The 14554-nt window shown below is 38.4% G+C and overlaps 1 protein-coding gene across 1 annotated transcript in view; it reads left to right on the top strand.

The window, feature by feature from the left end:
* The window catches only part of LOC124020271 (myosin-11-like), a 125859-nt gene that overhangs the window by 26502 nt on the left and 84803 nt on the right, over positions 1-14554 (top strand). The window contains 4 exon segments of the mRNA XM_046335616.1: positions 7618-7710; positions 11762-11825; positions 12159-12257; positions 13600-13743. Of these exon segments, the coding sequence (XP_046191572.1) occupies positions 7618-7710; positions 11762-11825; positions 12159-12257; positions 13600-13743 (400 nt within the window).

The raw sequence follows: 14554 nt of genomic DNA, 5'->3' as shown, positions 1-14554 counted from the left end.
AGCTAGTGACAATGATGAAGAAGGAGAATATAAGAATACTTTATTGTGTATCATAAATAACACGTTATGCCAGGTTATAATACGTTATGCCAGGTTATAATACGTTATGCCAGTTATAATACGTTATGCCAGGTTATAATACATTATGCCAGGTTATAATACGTTATGCCAGGTTATAATACGTTATGCCAGGTTATAATACGTTATGCCAGGTTATAATACGTTATGCCAGGTTATAATACGTTATGCCAGGTTATAATACGTTATGCCAGGTTATAATACATTATGCCAGGTTATAATACGTTATGCCAGGTTATAATACATTATGCCAGGGTTATGCCAGGTTATAATACGTTATGCCAGGTTATAATACGTTATGCCAGGTTATAATACGTTATGCCAGGTTATAATACATTATGCCAGGTTATAATACGTTATGCCAGGTTATAATACGTTATGCCAGGTTATAATACATTATGCCAGGTTATAATACGTTATGCCAGGTTATAATACATTATGCCAGGTTATAATACGTTATGCCAGGTTATAATACGTTATGCCAGGTTATAATACGTTATGCCAGGTTATAATACGTTATGCCAGGTTATAATACATTATGCCAGGTTATAATACGTTATGCCAGGTTATAATACGTTATGCCAGGTTATAATACATTATGCCAGGTTATAATACGTTATGCCAGGTTATAATACGTTATGCCAGGTTATAATACGTTATGCCAGGTTATGCCAGGTTATAATACGTTATGCCAGGTTATAATACGTTATGCCAGGTTATAATACATTATGCCAGTTATAATACGTTATGCCAGGTTATAATACGTTATGCCAGGTTATAATACGTTATGCCAGGTTATAATACGTTATGCCAGGTTATAATACGTTATGCCAGGTTATGCCAGGTTATAATACATTATGCCAGGTTATAATACATTATGCCAGTTATAATACGTTATGCCAGGTTATAATACGTTATGCCAGGTTATAATACGTTATGCCAGGTTATAATACGTTATGCCAGGTTATAATACGTTTGCCAGGTTATAATACGTTATGCCAGGTTATAAGGCCAGGTTTGCCAGGTTATAATACATTATGCCAGGTTATAATACATTATGCCAGTTATAATACGTTATGCCAGGTTATAATACGTTATGCCAGGTTATGCCAGGTTATGCCAGGTTATAATACATTATGCCAGGTTATAATACGTTATGCCAGGTTATAATACGTTATGCCAGGTTATAATACGTTATGCCAGGTTATAATACGTTATGCCAGGTTATGCCAGGTTATAATACATTATGCCAGGTTATAATACATTATGCCAGTTATAATACGTTATGCCAGGTTATAATACGTTATGCCAGGTTATGCCAGGTTATGCCAGGTTATAATACATTATGCCAGGTTATAATACGTTATGCCAGGTTATAATATGTTATGCCAGGTTATAATACATTATGCCAGTTATAATACGTTATGCCAGTTATAATACGTTATGCCAGGTTATAATACGTTATGCCAGGTTATAATACATTATGCCAGGTTATAATACGTTATGCCAGTTATAATACGTTATGCCAGGTTATAATACGTTATGCCAGGTTATGCCAGGTTATGCCAGGTTATAATACATTATGCCAGGTTATAATACATTATGCCAGTTATAATACGTTATGCCAGTTATAATACGTTATGCCAGTTATAATACGTTATGCCAGGTTATAATACGTTATGCCAGGTTATAATACGTTATGCCAGGTTATAATACGTTATGCCAGGTTATAATACGTTATGCCAGTTATAATACGTTATGCCAGGTTATAATACGTTATGCCAGTTATAATACGTTATGCCAGGTTATAATACGTTATGCCAGGTTATAATACGTTATGCCAGGTTATAATACGTTATGCCAGGTTATAATACGTTATGCCAGGTTATAATACGTTATGCCAGGTTATAATACGTTATGCCAGGTTATAATACGTTATGCCAGGTTATAATACGTTATGCCAGGTTATAATACGTTATGCCAGGTTATAATACGTTATGCCAGGTTATGCCAGGTTATAACACGTTATGCCAGTTATAATACATTATGCCAGTTATAATATGTTATGCCAGGTTATAATACGTTATGCCAGGTTATAATACGTTATGCCAGGTTATAATACGTTATGCCAGGTTATAATACGTTATGGCAGGTTATGCCAGGTTATAATACGTTATGCCAGGTTATAATACGTTATGCCAGGTTATAATACGTTACAGGTTATGCCAGGTTATAATACATTATGCCAGGTTATAATACGTTATGCCAGTTATAATACGTTATGCCAGTTATAATATGTTATGCCAGGTTATAATACGTTATGCCAGGTTATAATGCATTATAATACATTATGCCCGGTTATAATACGTTATGCCAGGTTATAATACGTTATGCCAGGTTATAATACGTTATGCCAGGTTATAATACATTATGCCAGGTTATAATACATTATGCCAGGTTATAATACGTTATGCCAGGTTATAATACGTTATGCCAGGTTATAATATGTTATGCCAGGTTATAATACGTTATGCCAGGTTATAATACGTTATGCCAGGTTATAATACATTATGCCAGGTTATAATACGTTATGCCAGGTTATAATATGTTATGCCAGGTTATAATACGTTATGCCAGGTTATAATACGTTATGCCAGGTTATAATGCATTATAATACATTATGCCAGGTTATAATACGTTATGCCAGGTTATAATACATTATGCCAGTTATAATACGTTATGCCAGGTTATAATGCATTATGCCAGTTATAATACGTTATGCCAGGTTATAATACGTTATGCCAGGTTATGATACGTTATGCCAGGTTATAATACGTTATGCCAGGTTATAATACATTATGCCAGGTTATAATACGTTATGCCAGGTTATAATACATTATAATATGTTATGCCAGGTTATGATACGTTATGCCAGGTTATAATACATTATGCCAGGTTATAATACATTATGCCAGGTTATAATACGTTATGCCAGGTTATAATACGTTATGCCAGGTTATGATACGTTATGCCAGGTTATAATACGTTATGCCAGGTTATAATACATTATGCCAGGTTATAATACGTTATGCCAGGTTATGATACGTTATGCCAGGTTATAATACGTTATGCCAGGTTATGATACTTTATGCCAGGTTATAATACGTTATACCAGGTTATGATACGTTATGCCAGGTTATAATACGTTATGCCAGGTTATAATACATTATGCCAGGTTATAATACGTTATGCCAGTTATAATACGTTATGCCAGTTATATGTTATGCCAGGTTATAATACGTTATGCCAGGTTATAATGCATTATAATACATTATGCCCGGTTATAATACGTTATGCCAGGTTATAATATGTTATGCCAGGTTATAATACGTTATGCCAGGTTATAATACGTTATGCCAGGTTATGATACGTTATGCCAGGTTATAATACGTTATGCCAGGTTATGATACGTTATGCCAGGTTATAATACGTTATGCCAGGTTATAATACGTTATGCCAGGTTATAATACGTTATGCCAGGTTATGATACGTTATGCCAGGTTATAATACGTTATGCCAGGTTATGATACGTTATGCCAGGTTATAATACGTTATGCCAGGTTATAATACGTTATGCCAGGTTATAATACGTTATGCCAGGTTATAATACGTTATGCCAGTTATAATATGTTATGCCAGGTTATAATACGTTATGCCAGGTTATAATGCATTATAATACATTATGCCAGGTTATAATACGTTATGCCAGGTTATAATACGTTATGCCAGGTTATAATACGTTATGCCAGGTTATAATACATTATGCCAGGTTATAATGCCAGGTTATATACGTTATGCCAGGTTATAATACGTTATGCCAGGTTATAATACGTTATGCCAGGCCAGGTTATAATACGTTATGCCAGGTTATACGTTATACCAGGTTATTATGCCAGGTTATAATACGTTATGCCAGGTTATAATACGTTATGCCAGGTTATAATGCCAGGTTATAATACGTTATGCCAGGTTATAATACGTTATGCCAGGTTATAATACGTTATGCCAGGTTATAATACGTTATGCCAGGTTATAATACGTTATGCCAGGTTATAATACGTTATGCCAGGTTATAATACGTTATGCCAGGTTTACGTTATGCCAGGTTATAATACGTTATGCCAGGTTGCCAGGTTATAATACGTTATGCCAGGTTATAATACGTTATGCCAGGTTATAATACGTTATGCCAGGTTATAAATGCCAGGTTATAATTATGCCAGGTTAATACGTTATGCAGGTTATAATACGTTATGCCCGGTTATAAGTTATGCCAGGTTATATACGTTATGCCAGGGTTGCCATAATACGTTATGCCAGGTTATAATGCATTATAATACATTATGCCAGGTTATAATACGTTATGCCAGGTTATAATACGTTATGCCAGGTTATAATACGTTATGCCAGGTTATAATACATTATGCCAGGTTATAATACATTATGCCAGGTTATAATACGTTATGCCAGGTTATAATACGTTATGCCAGGTTATAATATGTTATGCCAGGTTATAATACGTTATGCCAGGTTATAATACGTTATGCCAGGTTATAATACATTATGCCAGGTTATAATACGTTATGCCAGGTTATAATATGTTATGCCAGGTTATATATACGTTATACCAGGTTATAATACGTTTATGCCAGGTTATATGTTATGCAGGTTATAATACATTATGCCAGGTTATAATACGTTATGCCAGGTTATAATACATTATGCCAGGTTATAATACGTTATGCCAGGTTATAATACATTATGCCAGTTATAATACGTTATGCCAGGTTATAATGCATTATGCCAGTTATAATACGTTATGCCAGGTTATAATACGTTATGCCAGGTTATGATACGTTAAGCCAGGTTATAATACGTTATGCCAGGTTATAATACATTATGCCAGGTTATAATATGTTATGCCAGGTTATAATACATTATAATATGTTATGCCAGGTTATGATATGTTATGCCAGGTTATAATACATTATGCCAGGTTATAATACTTTATGCCAGGTTATAATACATTATGCCAGGTTATAATACGTTATGCCAGGTTATAATACGTTATGCCAGGTTATGATACGTTATGCCAGGTTATAATACGTTATGCCAGGTTATGATACGTTATGCCAGGTTATAATACGTTATACCAGGTTATAATGCGTTATGCCAGGTTATAATACATTATGCCAGGTTATAATACGTTATGCCAGGTTATAATACGTTATGCCAGGTTATAATACATTATGCCAGGTTATAATACGTTATGCCAGGTTATAATACGTTATGCCAGGTTATAATACATTATGCCAGGTTATAATACGCGGCGCAGGTCCTAATCCAGGCACTTGTCATCTCCCGTCTGGATTACTGCAACTCGCTGTTGGCTGGGCTCCCTGCCTGTGCCATTAAACCCCTACAACTCATCCAGAACGCCGCAGCCCGTCTAGTGTTCAACCTTCCCAAGTTCTCTCACGTCACCCCGCTCCTCCGCTCTCTCCACTGGCTTCCAGTTGAAGCTCGCATCCGCTACAAGACCATGGTGCTTGCCTACGGAGCTGTGAGGGGAACGGCACCTCAGTACCTCCAGGCTCTGATCAGGCCCTACACCCAAATAAGGGCACTGCGTTCATCCACCTCTGGCCTGCTCGTCTCCCTACCACTGAGGAAGTACAGTTCCCGCTCAGCCCAGTCAAAACTGTTCGCTGCTCTGGCTCCCCAATGGTGGAACAAACTCCCTCACGACGCCAGGACAGCGGAGTCAATCACCACCTTCCGGAGACACCTGAAACCCCACCTCTTTAAGGAATACTTAGGATAGGATAAAGTAATCCTTCTCACCCCCCCCCTTTAAAATATATAGATGCACTATTGTAAAGTGGCTGTTCCACTGGATGTCATAAGGTGAATGCACCAATTTGTAAGTCGCTCTGGATAAGAGCGTCTGCTAAATGACTTAAATGTAATGTAAATGTAAATAATACGTTATGCCAGGTTATAATACATTATGCCAGGTTATAATACGTTATGCCAGGTTATAATATGTTATGCCAGGTTATAATACGTTATGCCAGGTTATAATGCATTATAATACGTTATGCCAGGCTATAATACATTATAATACGTTATGCCAGGTTATAATGCATTATAATACGTTATGCCAGGTTATAATGCATTATAATACGTTATGCCAGGTTATAATACATTATGCCAGGTTATAATGCATTATAATACGTTATGCCAGGTTATAATGCATTATAATACGTTATGCCAGGTTATAATGCATTATAATACGTTATGCCAGGTTATAATGCATTATAATACGTTATGCCAGGTTATAATACATTATGCCAGGTTATAATGCATTATAATACGTTATGCCAGGCTATAATGCAGTATAATACGTTATGCCAGGCTATAATGCATTATAATACGTTATGCCAGGCTATAATACATTATAATACGTTATGCCAGGTTATAATGCATTATAATACGTTATGCCAGGTTATAATGCATTATAATACGTTATGCCAGGTTATAATACATTATGCCAGGTTATAATGCATTATAATACGTTATGCCAGGCTATAATGCATTATAATACGTTATGCCAGGTTATAATGCATTATAATACGTTATGCCAGGTTATAATGCATTATAATACGTTATGCCAGGCTATAATGCATTATAATACGTTATGCCAGGTTATAATGCATTATAATACGTTATGCCAGGTTATAATGCATTATAATACATTATGCCAGGTTATAATACATTATAATACGTTATGCCAGGTTATAATGCATTATAATACGTTATGCCAGGCTATAATACATTATAATAGGTTATAATGATCACATCATCCTCTGCCTCCTCTGTAGGAGAAGCCTGGGTCTCTGGCCTATGTGAGTATGAGAGTAGCACCCTATTCCCTATTTAGTGCACTACTTTGACCACCACCTATAGAGGTCTGGTAAAAGAAGTGCACTGCATATGTAATAGGGTGCCATTTTGGAGTTCATACCTGCATGCTAGCTAGCGTGTCACACCTAGATTAACCGATATGATCAATCTCTCCTGTCCTATAGCATGTGAACACTATTAACTGCTGATGGACCTGTCTGTGTGTTCGAAAGTAGTGGCCTGTATGACATTTAAAAATAGTGTGTGAAACATCAAAGTCACCCCATAATAATCTTTTCACGAATCTCTCTGAGTGGTTGCTATGCTACATCTCACTGACTGTGTTTTGCTCTGTGTCTGTTGCACTGCATTGTAGTGTACTAAAAAAAAGTGTGTGTTTCTGTTGTCCATTTCTTTGTTGTTGTACAGTGTGACATAACTTGTGTTGTTCTGTCTTGTGACATCATTCTCTGGTAATATTCATGAAGTGACATCACAATATAATTGTGACATCACAGATATGTTGGACATATGTGATTGTTTTTTCCTGCTTTCCCCCGTTTTGCCCTACAGGGGGAGCTAGAGAAGCAGCTGCTGCAGGCTAACCCCATACTGGAAGCCTTCGGGAACGCCAAGACCATCAAGAACGACAACTCCTCACGATTCGTAATTAACTCACAGTTTACACACGCTCAGACATTATTACACACTCTTTTCAAACAAAACTATATATATTTTTAAAAAATGTCAAATTAAATGAATTAATTCATTCCATCGCTCTCTCTTACTACTAACTTAATTAAAGCTTTTAACTAGGACCCAGAGTCTTTCCCGGTTGGATTACGAAGTCAGGAAAATCTCCTGGCACCAGTCCCTTGTTATTAGAGGATAGACTGCTGTTCCTTGTTATTATAATACAGACTGTTAGTCCTTGTTATTATAATACAGACTGTTAGTCCTTGTTATTATAATACAGACTGTTAGTCCTTGTTATTATAATACAGACTGTTAGTCCTTGTTATTATAATACAGACTGTTAGTCCTTGTTATTATAATACAGACTGTTAGTCCTTGTTATTATAATACAGACTGTTAGTCCTTGTTATTATAATACAGACTGTTAGTCCTTGTTATTATAATACAGACTGTTAGTCCTTGTTATTATAATACAGACTGTTAGTCCTTGTTATTATAATACAGACTGTTAGTCCTTGTTATTATAATACAGACTGTTAGTCCTTGTTATTATAATACAGACTGTTAGTCCTTGTTATTATAATACAGACTGTTAGTCCTTGTCATGACATTTATCAAGAGCTCGGTACTCATATATACAGTATCCTACATCTCTCCTCATATATACAGTATCCTACATCTCTCTCCTCATATATACAGTATCCTACATCTCTCTACTCATATATACAGTATCCTACATCTCTCTCTCACATATACAGTATCCTACATCTCTCTCCTCATATATACAGTATCCTACATCTCTCTCCTCATATATACAGTATCCTACATCTCTCTCCTCATATATACAGTATCCTACATCTCTCCTCACATATACAGTATCCTACATCTCTCCTCACATATACAGTATCCTACATCTCTCCTCATATACAGTATCCTCATATACAGTATCCTACATCTCTCTCCTCATATATACAGTATCCTACATCTCTCTCCTCATATATACAGTATCCTACATCTCTCCTCACATATACAGTATCCTACATCTCTCCTCACATATACAGTATCCTACATCTCTCCTCATATACAGTATCCTCATATACAGTATCCTACATCTCTCTCCTCATATATACAGTATCCTACATTAAATGTAAAATGTAAATCTCTCTCCTCATATATACAGTATCCTACATCTCTCTCCTCATATATACAGTGTCCTACATCTCTCTCCTCATATACAGTATCCTACATCTCTCCTCATATACAGTATCCTACATCTCTCCTCACATATACAGTATCCTACATCTCTCCTCATATACAGTATCCTACATCTCTCTCCTCATATATACAGTATCCTACATCTCTCTCCTCATATACAGTATCCTACATCTCTCTCCTCATATACAGTATCCTACATCTCTCCTCATATACAGTATCCTACATCTTTCTCCTCATATACATTATCCTACATCTCTCTCCTCATATATACAGTATCCTACATCTCTCTCCTCATATATACAGTATCCTACATCTCTCTCCTCATATACAGTATCCTACATCTCTCCTCATATACAGTATCCTACATCTCTCTCCTCATATACAGTATCCTACATCTCTCTCCTCATATATACAGTATCCTACATCTCTCTCCTCATATATACAGTATCCTACATCTCTCTCCTCACATATACAGTATCCTACATCTCTCTCCTCATATATACAGTATCCTACATCTCTCTCCTCACATATACAGTATCCTACATCTCTCTCCTCACATATACAGTATCCTACATCTCTCTCCTCACATATACAGTATCCTACATCTCTCCTCATATACAGTATCCTACATCTCTCCTCATATACAGTATCCTACATCTCTCCTCATATACAGTATCCTACATCTCTCCTCATATACAGTATCCTACATCTCTCCTCATATACAGTATCCTACATCTCTCTCCTCATATACAGTATCCTACATCTCTCTCCTCATATACAGTATCCTGCATCTCTCTCCTCACATATACAGTATCCTACATCTCTCCTCATATATACAGTATCCTACATCTCTCTCCTCATATACAGTATCCTACATCTCTCTCCTCATATACAGTATCCTACATCTCTCTCCTCACATATACAGTATCCTACATCTCTCTCCTCACATATACAGTATCCTACATCTCTCCTCATATACAGTATCCTACATCTCTCTCCTCATATACAGTATCCTACATCTCTCTCCTCACATATACAGTATCCTACATCTCTCCTCATATACAGTATCCTACATCTCTCCTCATATACAGTATCCTACATCTCTCTCCTCACATATACAGTATCCTACATCTCTCTCCTCACATATACAGTATCCTACATCTCTCCTCATATACAGTATCCTACATCTCTCTCCTCATATACAGTATCCTACATCTCTCTCCTCACATATACAGTATCCTACATCTCTCCTCATATACAGGATCCTACATCTCTCCTCATATACAGTATCCTACATCTCTCCTCATATACAGTATCATACATCTCTCCTCATATATACAGTATCCTACATCTCTCTCCTCACATATACAGTATCCTACATCTCTCTCCTCACATATACAGTATCCTACATCTCTCTCCTCACATATACAGTATCCTACATCTCTCTCCTCATATACAGTATCCTACATCTCTCTCCTCACATATACAGTATCCTACATCTCTCCTCATATACAGTATCCTACATCTCTCCTCATATACAGTATCCTACATCTCTCCTCATATACAGTATCATACATCTCTCCTCATATATACAGTATCCTACATCTCTCCTCATATATACAGTATCCTACATCTCTCCTCATATACAGTATCCTACATCTCTCCTCATATACAGTATCCTACATCTCTCCTCATATACAGTATCCTACATCTCTCTCCTCATATATACAGTATCCTACATCTCTCTCCTCATATATACAGTATCCTACATCTCTCTCCTCATATATACAGTATCCTACATCTCTCTCATATATACAGTATCCTACATCTCTCTCCTCATATACAGTATCCTACATCTCTCTCCTCATGTATTCAGTATCCTACATCTCTCCTCATATACAGTATCCTACATCTCTCTCCTCACATATACAGTATCCTACATCTCTCCTCATATACAGTATCCTACATCTCTCTCCTCATATACAGTATCCTACATCTCTCCTCATATACAGTATCCTACATCTCTCTCCTCATATATACAGTATCCTACATCTCTCTCCTCATATACAGTATCCTACATCTCTCCTCATATACAGTATCCTACATCTCTCTCCTCATATACAGTATCCTACATCTCTCTCCTCATATATACAGTATCCTACATCTCTCTCCTCATATATACAGTATCCTACATCTCTCTCCTCATATATACAGTATCCTACATCTCTCTCCTCATATACAGTATCCTACATCTCTCTCCTCATATACAGTATCCTATCATATACAGTATCCTACATCTCTCCTCATATACAGTATCCTACATCTCTCTCCTCCTCATATATACAGTATCCTACATCTCTCTCCTCATATATACAGTATCCTACATCTCTCCTCATATACAGTATCCTACATCTCTCTCCTCACATATACAGTATCCTACATCTCTCTCCTCATATATACAGTATCCTACATCTCTCCTCACATATACAGTATCCTACATCTCTCTCCTCATATACAGTATCCTACATCTCTCTCCTCATATACAGTATCCTACATATCTCTCCTCATACATACAGTATCCTACATCTCTCTCCTCATATATACAGTATCCTACATCTCTCTCCTCATATATACAGTATCCTACATCTCTCCTCACATATACAGTGTCCTACATCTCTCTCCTCACATATACAGTGTCCTACATCTCTCTCCTCATATACAGTATCCTACATCTCTCTCCTCATATATACAGTATCCTACATCTCTCTCCTCATATATACAGTGTCCTACATCTCTCTCCTCACAGGGCAAGTTTATTAAGCTCAACTTTGACGTGACCGGATTCCTGGTTGGAGCCAACATCGATACCTGTATCCTCATGAAATATACTTCCTCTAAATATACTTCCTCTAAATATACTTCCTCTAAATATACTTCCTCTTCCTACAGACTCTGGGCTCCTCATAGAGATGTATTGTAGGTGTTTAATTCATCTTTTAGAGATTCGGGAGATATTAAAACACACCTAAGGGACAGTTTCCCGGACACAGGTTAAACCCTAGTCCCGGACTAAAAAACATGTTCAATGAAGACTTCATATTCATATTTCATGCGTGTCGGGGGAAACTGTCCCAACGTCAAATGCAGTGTCTTGTTCCTGCACCACAGAGGGTTTTTGTCTTTGACCCTCCCCTGTCCACCAGACCTGCTGGAGAAGTCTCGCTGTATCCGCCAAGCCAAGATAGAGAGAGCCTTTCATATCTTTTACTACATGGTGGCCGGAGCGAAGGACCAACTAAAGGGTGAGAGGAGATAGATATAGATTTTGCTTTATGTTTTGGATCATTGTCTTGTTGGAAGACAAATCTCCGTCCCAGTCTCGGGTCTTTTGCAGACTCCATCAGGTTTTCTTCCAGAATGGTCCTGTATTTGGCTCCATCCATCTTCCCATCAATTTTAACCATCTTCCCTGTCCCTGCTGAAGAAAAGCAGGCCCAAACCATGATGCTGCCACCACCATGTTTGACAGTGGGGATGGTGTGTTCAGGGTGATGAGCTGTGTTGCTTTTACGCCAAACATAACGTTTTGCATTGTTGCCAAAAAGTTCCATTTTGGTTTCATCTGACCAGAGCACCTTCTTCCACATGTTTGGTGTGTCTCCCAGGTGGCTTGTGGCAAACTTTAAACGACACTTTTTATGGATATCTTTAAGAAATGGCTTTCTTGCCACTCTTCCATAAAGGCCAGATTTGTGCAATATACGACTGATTGTTGTCCTATGGACAGAGTGTCCCACCTCAGCTGTAGATCTCTGCAGTTCATCCAGAGTGATCATGGGCCTCTTGGCTGCATCTCTGATCAGTTTCTCCTTGTATGAGCTGAAAGTTTAGAGGGACGGCCAGTTCTTGGTAGATTTGCAGTGGTCTGATACTCCTTCCATTTCAATATTATCGCTTGCACAGTGCTCCTTGGGATGTTTAAAGCTTGGGAAATCTTTTTGTATCCAAATCCGGCTTTAAACTTCTTCACAACAGTATCTCGGACCTGCCTGGTGTGTTCCTTGTTCTTCATGATGCTCTCTGCGCTTTTAACGGACCTCTGAGACTATCACAGTGCAGGTGCATTTACACGGAGACTTGTTTACACACAGGTGGATTGTATTTATCATCATTAGTCATTTAGGTCAACATTGGATCATTCAGAGATCCTCACTGAACTTCTGGAGAGAGTTTGCTGCACTGAAAGTAAAGGGGCTGAATAATTTTGCACGCCCAATTTTTCAGTTTTTGATTTGTTAAAAAAGTTTGAAATATCCAATAAATGTCGTTCCACTTCATGATCGTGTCCCACTTGTTGTTGATTCTTCACAAAAAAATACAGTTTTATATCTTTATGTTTGAAGCCTGAAATGTGGCAAAAGGTCACAAAGTTCAAGGGGGCTGAATACTTTCGCAAGGCACTGTAGATAGATAGATAGATAGATAGATAGATAGATAGATAGATAGATAGATAGATAGATAGATAGATAGATAGATAGATAGATAGATAGATAGATAGATAGATGGATGGACAGGCCTCAGGCCTTATTTAATTATATAGTGTGTAACCATACAGTTCCTCCTCTCCTGTCTGTTCCTGAATAGAGGAGCTGTTACTGGAGGATTTCGGGGCCTACCGGTTCCTGGTGGCAGGTCACGTGGAGGTGCCTGGTCAGGAAGATGATCAGATGTTCATAGAAACACTGGAGGCCATGGAGATCATGGGTTTCTCTGAGGACGAGAGGACAGGTACTGGAGGGAGGGGAGATCATGGGTTTCTCTGAGGACGAGAGGACAGGTACTGGAGGGAGGGGAGATCATGGGTTTCTCTGAGGACGAGAGGACAGGTACTGGAGGGAGGGGAGATCATGGGTTTCTCTGAGGACGAGAGGACAGGTACTGGAGGGAGGGGAGATCATGGGTTTCTCTGAGGACGAGAGGACAGGTACTGGAGGGAGGGGAGATCATGGGTTTCTCTGAGGACGAGAGGACAGGTACTGGAGGGAGGGGAGATCATGGAGTTTCTCTGAGGACGAGAGGACAGGTACTGGAGGGAGGGGAGATCATGGGTTTCTCTGAGGACGAGTGGACAGGTACTGGAGGGAGGGGAGATCATGGGTCTCCCTGAGGACGAGAGGACAGCTACTGGAGGGAGGGGAGATCATGGGTTTCTCTGAGGACGAGAGGACAGGTACTGGAGGGAGGGGAGATCATGGGTTTCTCTGAGGACGAGAGGACAGGTACTGGAGGGAGGGGAGGGCTGTCTCTGAGGACGAGAGGACAGGTACTGGAGGGAGGGGAGGGCTGTCTGAGGATGAGAGGACAGGTACTGGAGGGAAGGAAAGGGCTGTCTGGCTTTTAGTCTATCATTCTCTTTCTCCACCTCACTTTGTCTTTCTCTGTCCTTCCGTCGTTCTCTCGCTCTCTCTTGAGGATGTGGGGATAGGTAGGAGTAGGGCTCTCTCTCTTGAGGATGTGGGGATAGGTAGGAGTAGGGCTCTCTCTCTTGAGGATGTGGGGATAGGTAGGAGTAGGGCTCTCTCTCTTGAGGATGTGGGGA

This window comes from Oncorhynchus gorbuscha, unplaced genomic scaffold, assembly GCF_021184085.1.
Source record: "Oncorhynchus gorbuscha isolate QuinsamMale2020 ecotype Even-year unplaced genomic scaffold, OgorEven_v1.0 Un_scaffold_794, whole genome shotgun sequence".
Classification (NCBI taxonomy): Eukaryota; Metazoa; Chordata; class Actinopteri; order Salmoniformes; family Salmonidae; genus Oncorhynchus; species Oncorhynchus gorbuscha.
Note: the sequence above shows the minus strand (reverse complement) of the source record. Positions and strands in the feature narration are given on the sequence as shown.